At 39.5% G+C, this 18,492-nt stretch overlaps 1 protein-coding gene across 1 annotated transcript in view; it reads left to right on the top strand.

The window, feature by feature from the left end:
- Positions 1–794: 794 nt before the first annotated feature.
- The window catches only part of ADAMTS19 (ADAM metallopeptidase with thrombospondin type 1 motif 19), a 129,091-nt gene continuing 111,393 nt past the window's right edge, over positions 795–18,492 (top strand). Inside the window, exons 1-2 of the mRNA XM_079331266.1 lie at positions 795–1,086; positions 2,065–2,675. Coding sequence (XP_079187392.1) covers positions 1,002–1,086; positions 2,065–2,675 — 696 coding nt within the window. The 5' untranslated portion in view covers positions 795–1,001. The remainder of the gene's footprint in view (positions 1,087–2,064; positions 2,676–18,492) is intronic.

Here is an 18,492-nt window from a genome sequence, read left to right on the forward strand (position 1 = left end):
CAACTTCTTAACGGAACAGATGGCTTTCCTGACCGTAATGGATTGCTCTGCCTTCCCCTAAGGCACAGCAATCACCTTTGACACCACCAACAGTAGGTAAAGCAGTAGAAGTCATGACAAAATCCGTCTTTTAAAGGGACGTGTTTACCTGTTGCTTTTGCAGTTCACGCTGATGCTAGATGTGCATCTAAAGCTTTTTGCTCAGCTTCTCATTTACTCATTCCTCTGCTGACAAGGGCCGGGGTGGAAAGTGATGGGTTTCCATGGAGAGCCGCGTGGTGGGGGCAAAATGAGTTTAGAATCAAATTACACAAAACTAGGCAAAAGCGGTCAGTGTCTGCTGCTCCCCGAATTGAGGCAAAGGCTGCGCCGAGCGCCTGGCGGGCGCGGGGATGGGGGGAGCCCTTCATCCCGCGGTGCGCGCCGCTCACGGACGGGGCGGGCGGTGCGAAGCGCCGTCTCCCGCGGCCGCGGCGGGGCTCGGCGCTGGCGGACCCGCCCGGGCGCCTGCCCGCGGGCCGGCGGCGGGGCTGCGGCGGGGCGAGGGAAGGGGGGCCGCGGCGGGTGCCCGCCCGGGCGGGGCGGGGCGGGGCCGGACGGGACGGGGCCCGGCGCGTCCCGCCCCGTGGGGGCGAGCGGCGGGCGGGGGCAGCGCGGTCGCTGCCGCCGGGGCGCAGCTGCCCGCCCGCCGCTGGGCGCTGTGTGCGCGCACGGGCCGCGCTGCTGCCTGCCCGCGCCCACGCGCGCACAGACACGCACACGGACGGACGGACGGACGGAGACACGCGCGCACACACACGCGCGCCCCGCCGCCGTGCGCTGCGCATCCCGCGCCGCCGGTGCTGCCCGCCCGCCCCGCCGGGACGCGCTGCTCCCGCTCTCCCGCAGTTTCTCCGCGGGTGCCCAGGTGGCTGCGCCCCGCGGCACTCCCCGCTCGGCCCGGCACGACTCGGCACGGCACGCAGGGCCGTGCCACTCGGCGTCCCGCGGGCGCGGAGCCGATGGCGCTGGGAGGGAGGATGCGCCTGAGCCGCGTCTGCTGCGTGTTCTACCAGCTGTGCGTGCTGTCAAGCGGGCTCGGCGCAGGTAAGTGCGCGCCTTCCGCCGGACGGGCCGAGCGCGGGGCGGCCTCCGCGACCCGCCGGCTGCCGGTGGCGGTACCTGGCCATTGTTAACCGCGACCGCCCCCCGGGACCGATGGGTGGCCGGATAATGCGCGCCTCGGCTGTGAGGGTGCGCTGCGCAGCGCTTCTCCGTACGAGACCTGGTTTCCACAAGCAGCCCTGTCATCCTTGCCGGCTGTGCTGTTCCTGGAGTGTGAGATGAATGTGTAAATAAAACTGTTTCCTGTCTCAGGCTAGTGTAGGTTGTATGTACTTAGGTCTTTGTAAGCGAAATGCTGGCATGCTGGACTTTAGTTGTATTGTGATGTTAAGTGTGTGGGATATGCGGACATCAGTGGTTAGTGATTATAATTCAGTTTCGTTATATGAATGATCATGATGTACAGCATGTGCATGCAACTGCCACTTGTACGTGCAGCCATGGTGTGCGTGTGTGCATGTTTGGCCGAACTTTGGGAGGCATACTGGGTCTTGCACAGCATGCTGAAAAGAAGGTGGACACTTTCAAATTTGTTCAGGTTTTCCCCAGGATTTTTTTTCTTTCTTTTTTTTAGCTATATGAAAAAAAGTTTTGCTTGCTCTAAATGATGGTTTGTGCAAATTTATGTGCATGGAGGTGGTGATGAAAAGGAAGAATATCCTACCAGATACTGGTACAAACACAGCTTCTACCCAGTTTGGGGTCTGGCTTTCTCTCAGTTCTGCAGGACCTTGGTGTGTTCCAGACGCATCAACAGGCACAGACACATCTAGCAGCTGGCCCCCATGCTGTGTGCAAGGACAAGATGAAAGGGACAAATGAACCCCACTGTGTTTTGTGTGGCATGCTTGTAGGTTTGGGAGTCAGTCATCTTGGGGTGGGCAAAGCGTAGTTTTTTGCCAGGCACTGGATGCTGCTTGGTGGTCCACTCATTTAAAGCATCTGCTGAATTTCCTGCAGGTCTTCATTCGTCAGAAGAGACTGAGGAGTGGGAGATCGTCTTCCCTGCACTGTGGAGCCCGGGCCAGCAGGAGCCGACGGGTGGCAGTGGTGGTGGTGGGGGTTGCAATGTCGATCCCAGTGGTGGGAACCGAAGCAGCACTTTCAGTGCCCCAGTCACACCTAGCCCAGTGGCTGGCAGTTCCCGAGAGGTGCGTTCAGTCTCCTCCTCCGTGGACGGGCAGGCACAGGCTGTAGGGGAGGCGGCAGAGGAAGAGGACACTGAGGATGAGTATGAGTCTCAGGAGTTTTACCACTGGTCCCCCCTGCCCCAGGGGTCTGGTGCTGCCTCTCAGTTGCCAACACCACCATCTCCCCCACCACCACCTCCAGCCGAGGATGGAGATGAAGTGCTGCTGAGAATCCCAGCTTTTGCTCGGGAGCTCTACCTGCTGCTCAAGAGGGACAGCCGCTTCCTGGCTCCTGGCTTTGCTGTGGAAGAGCGGCTCAGGGGTGAGGGCAAAAGTCCACCCAGTGCTGCACAGTCCCAACCTGAGAGAGCTTGTTACTACAGTGGTGCAGTCCTCCGCTACCCAGGCTCCTTCGCCTCCTTCAGTACCTGTGGTGGACTGGTAAGGTGATCTTGCATGCACCTGGGCTAGCACCCAGGTCTCCATCCAAGTTGCTGCTTCATCTGTTGCTTTTAATTCCCATTCCTTTCCCAAGGTCTTCTTTATTTCATAGCATCTTGTGTCCTACCTCTGTATTTAACCTTGCTTTTTAGCAATATTCCTATTCATACTCACAAAATTTCTCAGATCCTAAGTCTGCCTTTAGTCTGTACAATCCAGATGCATACCTTTCTGGTTGTAGATTTCCCTCTTCTTACACCGTCCTGTCTTAAACTTTTCTTGTCTCTATCTGTGATTTTATCTCCTCTTCAATGAGTTCTGTAATTAGATATCTCCATGCTCCCTCTCTTTCTTTTCTCTGTCTCATCATCTCTCCTGCAGTCCATCTGTAATCCATTTATTCTTCATTCTCATCCTGTATTCTAAAGTTGTTTCCCTCATTTGTATTATCTTCCTACTGGATCTCAGTTTTCAAAGTGTTCTGTCTTATCTATTTCTACCAGATTTTACCAGTGTCTCCTTTTCCTTTTCATTAGTCCTTTGTTTTAATCTCTTTGGCCTTTTTTCTCTACCTCACAGCTTCCCATACGTGGTACGTATAGTTACTTAGAATTTGGGGCTTCTTTCCTTTTAACTGCTCTGTAGAAGAATGCAATGAGTATGTTCTCAGCAATCTTAATACAGTCAGACCTTTTCAATTGTTGTTACTTCTGTTGGCATACTTTTCTTATTTAAAACAAGCTCCCCTTGCTATTATTTCTGTTGCATCAGTCATGATTTTTACCAGATAAAAAGAGCTGATTGCACTGACAACAGCAGGGATGATCTAGAGCTGCAATCCTAAGGTACTCCTAGGAGGATGGAATGTGTAGAAATAAAAAAGTTCACCTGTGATGGTATAGAATGCTGGCAGAACCTAAAAAAACCTCAATTATTGCTTCTGTTATTCTCAACTGGGGCCTTCATATAGCATCATAAATGCACATTCTTGCAACACTTTGCAGAATTTAGAATATAAAGAGTAATGGTGCTAGAGAGGGTTGATATGATCCTTGGGTTTGGGTATAAATCATCATAACCATATGGTACATTTTTTCTTCTATTTCTTTCTGAATTTTAGCATCTAACTTGTTCCATTGTTGATTCATGAAGATAGGTCTTTTTATTTGTATGGTCGTAAAGTGAAACCACGTAAAATGTGGAAATTTTGACTGCCTATTCGTGTGCCTGTTAGAACTTATTCAAAAATCAACACAAACTGTAAATGGTGGATTGACACCAAATAAAATATTTGCCTGCACTCCTGCAAAGTGAAACCGCCAAGTTTCACACAACTCTTAAGTGGTTGGCATCTAATTATTGATATTTTGTCAGATTTTCCGAAGCGTGGTGGTCGAACTAATTGTGGAGAAAAATATTGAAAAGTCAGTTGATGGTGGTTTGAAAACAATTGGGTAAAAGAGTTTTGTGTTCATAAAAAGCATTTGAATTCTGTGCTCCTTCTTTATTTGAGAGTTTTACTTCCTTCTCTATTGGGTAAAATTAGGTTAGAAAATCTTTGTAAAGAAATTGGTGGGAATAATTATCACCTTTTTTTTATGTCTTCTCAAAAGCCATGCACATCACTGCATGTCTGTAGCACCTCTTGCTTAAGAGCACCATTAGTAATTCTTGATTCTGTTAGACTTTACTAGGAATACCAGCTTACCCAAAGCCTTTGGCCATCTAAGTCTGCATGTGTGCAGATGATGTTCCCCATCCAGAAAACTGCAGCTGAAACATAAAGTATTCTGTGTATCTTAGATAAAATTGGCAACTGTTACTGATGTTGACTAGTTTTGTCATGATCCTCAACAGCACTGTCCTGTTTGTGGTGAAATAGTTAAGCAGCTGTTCTTCCTGAGAGTGTTGCTGTGTCAGGCATAGTTAAAAAAATTGCACAGTGCTATTATGTCAAAGTTGTCATAACAAATCCTAAGCTATTTGTCATTCTTTATTCAGTCATTGCTTGGGCTCTATTACATATGCAAGTTGCTGAGTTTCCAAGAGTATTGAAAAAACATCCTAACATGCGTTGTATATTCCACCCTGTTTCATCTAGGCCTGACCCTGAAAATGGAGCCAAGCAGTATTTCAAACTACTTTTATTTTTTTTCAGTATGTAAAATAACATTGAAACTTGTCCCCACAAATATTTTACTGGAATTGGAATTTATTTTTTAATTTTAAATATTAAGACGTTTCAGAGAAAATACAAATATCTTAGATATAACCTCTCACTTCAAGGCCTTGCAGACCTTGGGCTAGGTTCAGTAAGCTACATACACTTTGGAAGGTCAAATGTGCATCTTAGATTACACCATTCTGCTCTTCAGAAATAGCCTTTTAGTGAGTGTTCTTATGATAGGGAAATAAGTCTGACAGACAGCAATTATGCCATGCAGCAGGAATGGGGAAGGAGTGCAGTGGTTTGGCCATCATATGCAGGGAAAGGTCACATCTGGCAGTACAGATGTATGGCTGCTGTTGTAGTACTGTATCTTCAATAAATCAAAGAGAGGCCTTAGGTGAAATTGTTGTGCCGTCCACATAGGATGCTGGTATCAGTTCCAGTTTCTCAAGGCACAGAGACCTGACATGCCAGTGATATCCAGGAAAAAAAAAAAAAAAAGTCTGTGTAGTAATTAACTGCTGTACACAGAAAGAAGGACAACATTAAAGCTTCCCCATATTATTTCACAGTTCTTGAGAGTTTCAATAGTGTGTTTTTTCTTAAGCTGCTCATCAAGAACAAATATACGATGGGTAATAGTAATTCGGTTCCTAACATATTGTGAAAGTAATGCAAAAATACGAGTGAGAAATGAAAACTGTACTCCTATATAATTACTAACCAAATTTTGATTGTCTTTGTTCAGCCACTTATCTTAACAAATGAAACATAGCTCTGTGGTTATTTTCTAATGAATCTGAAGATTGGAGATATGTATAGGCTATCTAGAAACTTCACCATGATGACCTTGATGCAGTCCCAGAGCTGACACAATCAGTGGTGACAGTCCTCTCCAACTCCTTGGTAAAACACTTGTGGATCACAAGTGCTTAGATCTCTTTGAAGTTCAGTGGGATTTACTCTGAATACATTTTGGGATTCTGCACTGATGCTCTGAGAAGATGAATAAGGAGAGGTTTCCAAGGATTCTCCCATCTGTGTGCTGACTGCCTACTTCTTCTTCATGCTTAGCCAAATACCAGGATGTAAACAGTCCAGCTGATGCCAGTGAGACTGTTCTTCTGAAAGTGATGAATTGTAAAGCTGGACCATTAATTATTTAAATGGTGGTTTCTTCTATTCGCTTTTGTACTGACATAACTTTTGAAATAAGAAAAAAATTGTGTCAAATGTTGTTGAGCAGTTTTATTTGGGACTGGTAATATATATATAAATATATGATAATTTTTTGTAGCATGCTGTAGGAGAAATTTACTGTGGACTTAGAATTAAGAAATCAGATTGCTGGTTCTTTATCTACTGCTAGAATGAAAGTTGAAGTTGTCTCACTGCTCTTCCCACAGAGTGCTGTAAACATGGCATATATGTGCTTTATCCCCTCTTCATTCAATTTCAAAAAGAAAGGTATAACTACAATTTTTTCTCAGTAATGAATTCGTTAGGTAGTACTCTATGGCTGTGTACTAATCACAGAGAGGTCCTCAATATTTCTTTTGACTGAAGCAGTCTGCAGTAAATAGAGAACAACTGTTTCTGTTTACACTGAGAAAGGATCTGAGTGGCTTTTTATTTCTAAAGCAGTGGGGTACACTTAGTCTTTCAGGAAGTGCAAACAGGAGCAAATGTAGACAGGCAGAATGGACAGAACAATGAAGCTTCTTGCTGCTGTGCTGTTCATCTCAGCTTCTTGCAGGTTGTCTAACAGAACATCTCTGGAGCTCTACCTAAGAAAACATTGACATTTGTGTTAATTTGCTGGAGAGGAGTTTTGGAAATCATCTGATTTTCACTGGATCTTAAGACAGTGAATCAGGCAATAGCATATTTATAATTCTGATGAATCTGAGTAAAATACTATTTGTAATTAAAAGTAATATGCATTTTCACAGTGACTTGAGTTGGAACAAATCTTAGCATATCTCCAGTCCAGGGAAGAGCTCTCTCTGCAGAAGTGTGTGATGCTTTTATTAGGCCTCATTGCCAATAAAAAGCAGTTATTTAAATGTGTGATCAATAGTTTATAGACAAGTACTTCACCTAAATAGCACTATCAAAAACATGGATGCTGCCAGCATCAGCAGAAGAATGGATGACACTTGTTTTGTGCCATGCAGAAATGTGCCAAATATCACTGGAGAACAATATTTCAATGGATATTTCTGATGTTAATGTCCTTTCACAATAAAACAAGTAAATAAGGATGTGAAAAACGTGCCTTTACTGGCTAATGAAAGGATTGTATAGTGCTTCAGTAAAATTTGAAAGAAACCTGAAGCAGCTTTACTGTACATGCATGGCTTTTTTTTACTTCTGATGCAACGGTTGTGAAGATTAGTTTTGAAGATGAGTGTCATTAACTACTAGTAATTGAATGACACATTTTTCATTAGGATATTCTAATTTCACATATGCCTTGCATTCAGGACACTAGGGCTTCTAGGAAACTGGAATTATTATTTTGTACCTCTCCATTGAAGATAATCTAACTTAGTAGTTCGTCTCAGAACAAGCAGAATGAAATTGGAATGAACAATAGTAATAAAATCCATCAAGAAGTTTATATTTTCCTAAATTTTGCACAGAACCACTTTTTTGGATAGGATTCAGCCTAAGAAAAGGTTAAATCTGTGTTTTGGCATATTTCTTCCTAGACTAGGATCTTAACCACAGTGTATCAATATTTTTATATGGGAAAAATCCCAGTGAATATAGCTTTTCGTTACACTTCCTTGTGATTCCTGCAACGAGAATGGTGCCTGATATGGCAAGTATACTTGAATTTTTGGACAGCTCAAACAGCTGTACTGAACTTTTGGTTGCACAGCTTTCAGTGCCAATGTAATACTTGACCTGCTGGAACTCCTTTCCTGGCGTAGGATCTGATGGATTGAGGATGAATAGACTGTTTGCATGTGGTGTGTGCAATGAGTCTGTTTGCTGTGCAGTAGACATACAAGCTAAAATCTTGCTTTTGTGAGTATCCCTGCTTTTGTCCGCCTCTGGGAGCAGGTGGTCCGAACAACTCATACATTTGGGCTTCAGACATTGCCCTGGGAAGCTGTGCTGTTACAGGGTGTGAACTCCTGCTGTAAGATTCTGAGACTTAAATAGACTTCTTGCTTCGATCAGGCTTGAATGCAGCTACTCCATTACACATCCTGAATCATGCATTGGCAACATGCAAGCTGAAATGGGTTAAATACCCAGCCTTTTGTCAACCAAATGTAGAGTCCCTTCCTCCCCACCTCAGTGACCCTTGCAGTTACACATCCGTATTGAGTAACTTCCACACCAGATGCTTTCCAAAAGAAATTTGAGACAATTACGGTTTCTTTTCTTCTGCTGGTAAGCATTACAAAACAGAGATCACCAGCAATTATTCATAAAAGGGTAAAGAAAAGAGAATGTTAGCAGTCTTTATGGTCCATATGATACATACATGCTAAAGTTTGACGTTGCAGAAGGAGGATTATAAAATTGAATGGGATTATCCTTACAGGCTGCCAGGGTAAAATTAAATACACACTCTCTCCTATTCACCCAGCTTCTTGGGATCCTTAAATGAAGAGAGAACAAATAGAATCAGTCTGTCTACTGTTTCATTATGAGTTTGTTAGAGAAAAGAAACTTTACTGAGAGGGACAGAATTAAACGTGTGAATGAGGGAACTCTATGAATATCCCATACTGAGAATTCACAGGTTCAAAATAACTTTTTGCTTTGTTGACTTTAAGGTGTTCATTATTTATGTTTTTAAACACGTTTAAATGGGCAATATAAAATTTGTGATCAGTATAAATTGGGGAGCAGGGTAGGGTATGAGTGGAAATGTTACAACTGAAAGGAGCTTTGCTCTGTTATGGAAGTGTTTTGAGTATTTTTTCCTCAGGAAAAAAAAACAAAAAACAAAACAACAAAACCAACCAAAAAAAACCTGGGAAAATAAAGCATTGGACAAAAAATTAGTGGTTTCTACCTCCGCATTAGGTTGGTGAACTAATAAGATGTGGTAGTGCCCCTTGATGAAGGAAGTCTTTCAATGTCTGTGTTGAAACTCATCTGGGTTGTTCTTCCTGGATTTACATGACAGTGGAAGGTGGGAGAGAGGAGGACAGCCAGCTCTGCAGGAAGTCTGGTTTCCAACAGGACAAAACAGGTTGTTTACATGAGGTTACTGTGGCATGTTTAGGCAGAGGCAGAGGCCACATTTTTGCCTCCAGCCAAAGCTTAGCTGCTGTGTTTGTAACTTCTCTGTTATATTTAAATCTCTTTGTTAAAATATTGCCTTGAAAATCTAATGAAGTAGAGCTCTGCACACAGTAGAGAAGCCTAGGAGAATTAAAATGGAATAAGTGACTGTGGCCAGCTGAAATAACTGGCATATAAGTACAAGCAAAACACTATTAACAAACTTGCTGAACCAGGAGTTAATTACAAACAGAACTATTAAATCTAGGTTGTCGGGTGGGGTTTGTTTTCTTTTGTTTTCTTTCTTTCTTTTTAATAAAGGAAAGGAGTACTGGAGATGGCATCCCTTTAAAAGTTTTATTACTGTCATTAAATGCCATAAACCAACAATGATCGGTTTAAAGATAAAGGAATAAATCCTCTTTGTTTCGATTTTTCCTTCTGGGTTCTGGTGCTGCAGTTTGTTGCTATTCTTCTTTATCTTCCGGGATGAAACATCTTTTGGTTAGATTTTTGTTTTGTGTATATGAGAACTCTTCCCAGTTCATAAGGAGGATAAGTCTTCTAAACATAGGAACAATATTAATGAAAAGCTGAATGATTTAGAAAATCAAGTTTGACTTAGGACAAGACAGCATTTGAACTGTAATGATCTCTGTTTCCTTTAATATTAAACACTGTTGCATGGCATGTGAGATTTTGGGCCACCATGCCTCAGAGCATGTGGCAATGATTCCTTTCTTCTTCAAAGAGCTATCCTACAATCATGCAGGTGCTCTGTCCTGAGGCAGGTTTGATTTGTGGTTCCAATCCTGCTTATAATGGCCTGCTTTCTTCCTAAACAGTACAAATACTTCCTTTGCTATGTATTTCTGAGTGATAATTAGAAATGAGAAATACACTATCTCCAGAGTGGGTTTATTTAAAAAAAAAAAAAAAAAATTGAGGCTGCTGTGCATGACCTGAGATCTTTACCTATTGTAATTAACATAAAAAATTATCAAAGTTGTTTTTCAGGATAGAGAAGTGAGATGGTAAATCAGAAAATCTGGCTAATTCCTTTAGTTAAATTAGCAAATTAGTGACATTTTGGCCTCCTGGTTTGATGTTAACTGCTTTAAAAAGAAAAGGCAGAGCACTAAGTGTCTTCCAGCTACAACTGCTAATGCTAATGAAACCAACATTTTCTTCAGAACATGTATCCCTGGCTTATGTATCTCATGTATCTGCCAATTGTTTCTTTGCTAGCAAATGAACCAGGATTCTTAAAAGAACCAAATGTTCTCCATGTTGCAACCCTTGTAATATTATGTTAGAAGGACTGTTCTTTGTCTTTCTTTTTAAAATGTTTTCTTGCAGGATTGGAGATTATTTTTTTTGTTAATGATGGATTGTGACAGGAGAAAAAAGAGCAGTGTCCATGATCTCCATGCTAAATAAGATAAAAACAGGGGGAAGTTGGGAAATAGGGGAAAAAGCCCAGAGAAAGCATTAGGTGTGTGAGCTGTGGGATTGATGAAAGGTGAGGATATTCAAGGAGAAGTCTATGAAAATAAATGGTCATGTACAAGTAGTATTCAAGTGGTGAACATACTATGTGATGAACAGAACTACCTCAATAGAAGGGACTGAGACAAAGTGATTTGGATTTGTGGCAGAATTAGGTGTTTGCAGAAGTTTTTCTGTGGAGTGTGTCCTTTTCTGTAGAGTGCGTCCAAGTTCTTCCTTGGTTTACTCAGATCTCTCAGGTGACTTCAGGGATATAGCAGGAGGGCAGGTTGGTTTCTCCTTGCAGAATGAACAGTATAGTGGAAATAGCATGAAATACACCAAGCATGTGCATGAGCATCTGTGTTACATTGCAGGTCCAGACAGTAGTTGACCAAATTTTTATAAACCAATAGCCCAAAACATCTATATTAGTTTTAGGATCAGCTGTGCATCTGCAATGCATTAACAGTTCGGTTAAGCTTTTGTTGTTAACATGTCATTGCCTGGACAGTCTGGTCTTCTTGTTTATTTTTATTGCTTCTCATATGCCATCATAAATAAGCAATAAGTGTTATTTGGAAGGGAAAGATTGAAGACTATTTCTAGTGTTAATTTTAGAACAGTTGATTTAGAATGAGAAATCAATCTCCTAACATTAGCTGCTAATAATACATAATCTGCACGTAAGTGAATAGAAGTAAAATTTTTTTGGAAGCCTGTGCTGTTGAATGTTTTTCTTGGGTCTACCAGTACTTCAGTCAGAATTATTTTCTGAATGAGTTTTGCATCCAAAAATGTAGAAATGTGCCCAAAACTGACTTGTGAAGTGATTTCGTTTCTGTGTGATTATCTTCCAGCAATTGCATATGCTTGTTTTATGATCTCAGCTGTGCTACCTTATGTTCTCATTAGATGTCAGAAGTGTAACTGGGTCAAGTCAGGGCAAGCTTATTTAGATAGCAGCAAGTTAAGGAAAATACAGATATTTCTGCATATGATGTTAATTTGTCTGGGGACGACTTCTTATGCTTCAGTACAAAGTAAATGTCCTGTTATGTCCCTCTAGGCTTCAGGAGATGCTGGGTGGGAGAAGTGCCCAGGTGATAGCTACAGCCATTGAAGTAATACCTCTTTTACATAAAATGATAAGCTCTTTTTCAGATGTGCTTACAATTTGGAGTGTTTTTTTAACTTTTTCTTTTCTCTTGGTTCTTTGGGGTTTTTTGTGGGTTTTTTTTTGTTGTTGTTGTTGTAGTTGGTTGGTTGGTTGGTTGGTTGGTTGTGTTTATTTGGTTTTGTCTGATTAGCTTGGCAATTGGATTATAACCCTGAAAACTCAGATGTAACTTTGCTTCAAGGCACGTATGAAGTTGGTTTTCTTCTGGAACTGGGAGACAGGAGATAAAGGGGACACCATAAGGGGCTCATATTCTCTTTAGATTTAGTTATGGTCTTAATTTTCTTTTGAAAAATACTCTTAAACGTGAAGCTGTCTGTATATGTTTGTGTTGTAAGCTGTGTGTGAAACACTTCTAATTTGCACAACCTTTGAAACCTGAGAGTTGACGATCTTGTTGTAAATTAGGAGACAGGAAGTTGCTTAGGTGATTTTGTGTCTAAGTGAGAGACCACCAGTCTCTTTTGTCTGTTTGTGACATCAGTGGACCTCACCTCAAATATTTATTTAGAAACACATGAGGATAGTGAATGAGTTTGAAGTGGAAGAGGGTGTATAGAGTATAATTGATGCAATTAAGCATATAAAAAGCTCAGTTTTCCAGTTTCTGGCTGATAGTTCTAGCACATTTCCCTTTTTCTGTCTGATTACTTGTTTCTTCTGTAGTAACCTATCTAAGGAAATATAATAATAACAGCACATTTCTTGGATGTCTCTTTAGGTTTGGCTTGTGGTTTTTTTTCTGTTGTTGTTGTTTTTGTGGTTTGTTTTTTTTTTTTTGCTTCCCATACTAAATTATTTGCATTGGAAATAATGGAAGGAAATAATTCCTTTCTTTTCTCTTTCATGTTGGGTAATAAGTCCTTTGCTTATTTCATATAACCAACTTTCTTTAAAATTGACCAATCAGACTGATGGTACTTAGTCCAAAATGCTAATGTCAAAACTCCATTCTGATCACCATTTGTGTTCTCATGCACATTGAATCAAGCTCCCTAAGTTAAAAGGATAAAAACCATTATAGAAGTTTGTATTTCTTTTTTTGTTTAAATAATAATTATTGAAAAAATAATTAGATACTGCCTTCTTTCCTAAGGGTAGCAGTTTCTTTGTGCAAGAAAAAGTAAATTGGTATTTTTTTCCCTCAAAAAGGGAAAATAGGGTTCTAGGTTTAGAAGCTATAAGCAAAAAACCTGCATAGTTTAGAAAAAAGAATTTCAGTTAGGAGTCATAGAAAAATATAACTTCTATATATTTTCAACTTTTAAAATCAGTGTTGTGGGAGTCTTGTTTATTTCTCTTAAAGTTGTCTGGTTTGGATTAATGTAGTTCTAGATAGAGATATAAAAGCCCTAAGCATAACTTTATTTTATAGAAGGACTAACTTTATTTGTTGAATCGTAGTTCTGTATCTATAAATTTATTTTATTTTCCTTTCTTGAATTACTGTTTTCCACAGTTAGTAATTTTGGCAAATTGCAGATTTGAATGAAACTGAGTTTCATGGAGTGTTGCCTTGAATTAAATAATGTTTAATAATAGGAATAATAAGAACAGTTCTGCCTCTCTGTCAGAAAAAAACCCAAAGATAATGGAGTCATGGATGGATATTTGAGTGAGGATTAGCAGAGGTTGAATTTCTCTATGCACAATCACGGGCGGGTTTTGGAACTGTGCCATATCCTTCTGTGGCTACCATGAAACATGGGTTTGAACAATGGTTCCTCGTGGGTACACACTATTTAAGTGTTTTACATGGATGAATCAATTTAAGCTTGAATCCCTTGTATTGGTATTCTTGGTACTAGTCTAGGTGTTTTATCTAATGCAGATTATGATTGCTGATATTTCCTGTTTAACATTCTGCATTAGACTAGGTGTAGAATGCTTAGTGCTCAACCTTTGTGTATTATTATATTTTTCTTCCATCAAATACTGTTTCAGATTCTGATGGGATAAAATCCAGGCTTGCTCTAAAGAAATGAGTTTAATGCTGTTTCATTAGCTAAAGGTATAGCACTTTGATTCATACTCCAAAAGAGTGGTTTTTAGTCTTACCACAAGAATCGCTGAAGTTACTCATATTACACAAAAATGTTCTAAAGGAACATCTTTATGAGCACTGAGTCTTTAATTGCAAGGATTTTTCCCTTAGGTGATATGTTTCCATAGGTGTTGCTTTTTATATAACTAGTTGTATTTAGCTGTGCAAACAGTCTTTCTTGGACAGTATTAATAAGTACTCAAACAATGTTGTGAAATAAGTGATCTGAAATATCATTAAACCAGCTCATTGTAAGGAATTTTTTAACTTAAGATTTATGGAATAAAGTTTTTAAAATCCTGGCTCACTTTATAGAAGCTCTTGTATTTATTCTGGAAAGGAGTTATGGCTGGGTTTGTGAGTTTTATTTTTTTTAACAGTAAGTCAGTGGTTGTGTTCCATTTTATATAGCATGTACTTGATGAACAAAACCAAATGATTGTTAACATCGTGCATTAATTAGTTAGGACAACATGATGGACACAATTTGCAGGTTAGTTGGCTGTTTTAAAAATGGGTTTTTATGTCAGTTCTTCTCTGAATTCTGCAAGTAAAGGGATGTGTCAGGCTGGTCCAAATATAATTGTATTTTGCTTTTCATTTTGATTGTAGTTTATTTTATTGGCCTATACTAGTCATCTGTGGTTGGTTGAACATATTGCCCCAGCATACTTCTTGAAGCAAAATAAAGTAAGGCTTTTCAGAACATTTCAGGCAACAGACAGGAAGAATTTTTATTTGTTTGTTAGTTGGTGCATGCACCAACAATGGAGTTGAAGTCATGCAACCACATAAAATGTATATTTAATACAGGATTGTACACAGGACAAAAAAGAATATCTTTGTCTATAGTGCAGAAGCAGTTGGTATTTTTTATTTCTTCCTTAGGTTTAGCAGCCATGGTAGTTGGTTAATGCTTCCTTTTGTAATGGTGGTTAGTTGTTTTTGTTCATGTGGAAACTGTGCTTGGACCACAGTCAGCTCTGATCATTGTGTTTTTAATGAACCAAACTGAAGACATGGCCCTTTTATTACTTCCAGCTTCTTGGAGCATATGCCTACATGAAAATGAGAACTGAGAAAAATGAAAAACTAATTCTGTAGCCCTTGTATGGACAGATCAAAATATGAAACCTGAAAACCAAGATGGTAGGAGAACACTGAAAGAACTTTCATTAAAAAACAAAGTTTCTGTTTGTAGATAATAATTTAGAACTGTGAGCACAGAAATTTTCTGTGTTCTTTTAGTAGAATTTTAATTATTTCTGAGACAGTAATAGTGATTTTTTAATGCAAGTGAAGAGGAATGAGTTAGGTGGGCAATTTTTTATTTTTGCACAATCAATGGTTTATAGTTGTCTTCTCTTTAGGCACTCTAGTCCATGCATTAATTATTATTTTTAAATAAATTAATTTTCTAACATAAAGTTATAGGCAATTGATTTTGCTACATAGCATAAATTCACAATCCTAATTATGTGAAATAACTTTAGATTTACTATCAAAACACTATAATTCATCTAAATCAGTATGAAATCAGATCTAAGTCTTAATGTTTAGACAGCTAGGACAGAATACTGTATCTTGCTTTATTGAGCATATATTGGCCAGAGCTGATTGAGGGTCATTTTCATGGCCAACATGGCCAACAACAAGCCTCATTTGTCTTCCCTTTTAACATTCTGTAATTGAGAAAGTCTCTTCTGGTCTGATTGTAGGCCTAAAAAAGAGCTGGAGAGGGACTTTTTGCAAGGTCTTAGGGTGATAGAATAAGCCTTAAAAACTGAATAAGGGTTTAGGTTAGAAATTAGGACTGAATTCTTCACTCAGAAGGTGGTGAGGTGCTGAAACAGATTTCCCAGAGGAGTGTGGGTGCCCCATACCTGGCAGCGTTCAAGGGCAGCCTGGATGGTCTTTGAGGAGCCTGGTCTAGTGCAAGGTTCCCAGTGCTGCCCGTGACAGGGGCTTGGAAAGACATGGTGTTTGAGGTCCTTCCCAACCCAAATCATTCTATGATTTAAGTAACTCATCTTATGTTACTGAGCTACACAGTCAGACATTAAGGCTTTCTAGCCGTTCCTTGGAGCTTCTGTTTCTTCTGCAATAGAAACCAAAACTACATGAGAGAGAGGAATAATGGATAGTTCCAAGATCTAGTTAGTTTTACAGATCTGGTCAACTTTCTAAGATAAAGGGTAGAAGCTACTGAGTGAGGGGAGAAATTTTCAGAAAGAGACTATTAATTTATAAAATGGTGGATTGGCACATATTGTTGTCTTTTGTGATATAGCCATGGTTGCCATAAAATCTGCATTGTTTTAGGCATCTAAGGATGAAAGTATTGTATTTATTTTCTTAAGGATTACAGAGTGTGCCTTGTGTGCAGTTATGGATATTCTGAACATTAAATAGCTACACTGCTGATGAAGTCTGACTTGCCAATAGCTGTCTCTTTTCTCAATAGTACTAGCCAATCCTTTGTATAGTTGCCTGTAGCAAATGTATGAAATAGTTTTTCAGTTTAAGTGAGTTTAAAAAATCAAGGGTATTTTCAGTGTGTCATTAATCCTAGGTGTCTTGAAAACAGGTTTTAAATTTACTGTCACATATATTGCAATTGAAAAGTAGGCTTTAAATTGTGATTTTTGCCAAATTTTTAAAATATAGTTCTGAATATCTCAGCATATGAATATATAATCCCCAAACTGAATTCTAGTTAAAAATACAAAGGTATCTTGGCAAAACTTAGATTGCAAGTCAATGGCAGAACAAGATGAGAATTCAAAACTAAAATCAAAACCAGAATAAATCTAAATTATGGCATTGGACTAGAATTTAGAGATCACAGCTGATAGCAGTAAAGCATCACAGACAGTTATAATTTGATGTCACCTATCTACTGCCCTCAAGGACTACCAGGACCATTTTAGCAGACCTTCTCACCATCCATTCATCCCTGTAGTATGAAGTCTGTAGTGCCAGATGTGGATCTGTCCAGAGGCTGGAGCTAGGCTTGGCATTCATCCTAGCTGAATTTCATGAAGTTCCTTCTGGTAACTTTCCATAAATATATACTTTTACATATATTCTATATGTGTCTTCTTTTGGATGGCACTGAAATGAAGTCACCTGAATTATTGGTGTCTCCATGAGACCTCCATTTCTGGAGCCATTCTATGGCTTTAATAAAGATCCTGGGATTCTTGTTGGCTTTTGCTGTTCTCTGTACTTTTATCTGGCTCATATGACATTCTTTGTCTGATCATATCTGTTCAAGCCCCAAAATTTTAAATTCTCTGGAGTTTACTATTGCATAAAATGTATGTACCTGTCATGCCTAACAGTATTATCTTCCTGTGACACCTTGTGATAAAGTTATCTGCAGCTGGATACAATTGGTTTGGTTTGGTTTGGTTGCCATCCATTTTTATAGAAAAATAGATTATACAACAGAAATGGTATGCTTAGGTTTAGGACTTCATGTTTGCTACTTTTCTGCTTTAAGCATTTGAAAATAGAACTTAGAATTGCCTTGTGGAAGTAGTTTTCAATTAAGTGTTTTTAAAGATACTTCAGCTTCCTTGAACTGGAAAAGATTAGTCTTGTATCTGGAGAGAGAGAACAGCTCATGCAAATACAGTTCATGGGACACTTTGTGTAGAGTAGTAATTGTTTATAAGGTTTCTATAGTTGTTCTAGAACAAGTCATCATAATAACTATGGGGCTTGACTCAACATCAGTGTCTTATTTATCTTCATTTAGTTTTGTGAAATTTGAGTTTTGGTGCCTTAGTGGTTTTGAAAACTTTTGTGTATGCTTAAACTATTGTGTGCCTCCTCATTGCAAGATTCTAAAGGGTTTGGGATGCATTCTGTGTTTTAAAACATTGAGGCCATTTCAGTGTTTTTACATAACTAATTTGACTGAAACAAACTACAGCTGAACTATACTTCAGGATAACTGCTGCCAAAATAAGAGTGTACAGTGGAGTCCATTTACAATGTGCTATTGAAGCAATAAATCTGTGAAAACAGCACATATGTTTAATTTCAGTAAACTTCTTAAAATTTGTCTTTTTTTTTTTATTTTAAGGTAAACCTGTAAAAGCATACATGATGTTGTAATGAACTTGTGGGTACATTACTTAGGTGAAACAATTTTCACAACCATATCATGTTACTTACCTTATGCCTTAGGATAAGTAAGTAGCTACAAAAGCTAACACATAAAACTATGTAGAGCTAGAAAATTGAGATGCAAAAAGGTATTTTTATAAAAACTGACCATACTATGATCAAGAGTAACCATAACCATAAATAATAAATTGGAAATGGCAAAGTGTAGGAACTGTGTTACCTGTAGTCATCCTATTATATTTTTGTCTGTTATTCTGTGCTTTCCCACTTCTTAAAGACTTAATTCTCCTTGTGTAGCTGTCTGGCTTTCAGTGGAAGGTGCACCTTTGGTGTAACTTCCTATGATTACTCTAAAGTCCAACACTCACAAATTTAACTGGCAGAGTGAAAGAGTTCCAGTAAATTTTGCCTGGTTTTCAGTGTGACTATTGTTTGTATTAATGTGGAGAGAAGGGGGTGTCTTAGATGTAAACTCAGATGTTTACTTAGAAGTAAACCCCTTTATTGCTGGAAAGGTCAGTCCTTGTGAGATGCAGTCATAGAAAAC

This window comes from Erithacus rubecula (assembly GCF_903797595.1).
Source record: "Erithacus rubecula genome assembly, contig: SUPER_Z_unloc_2, whole genome shotgun sequence".
Classification (NCBI taxonomy): Eukaryota; Metazoa; Chordata; class Aves; order Passeriformes; family Muscicapidae; genus Erithacus; species Erithacus rubecula.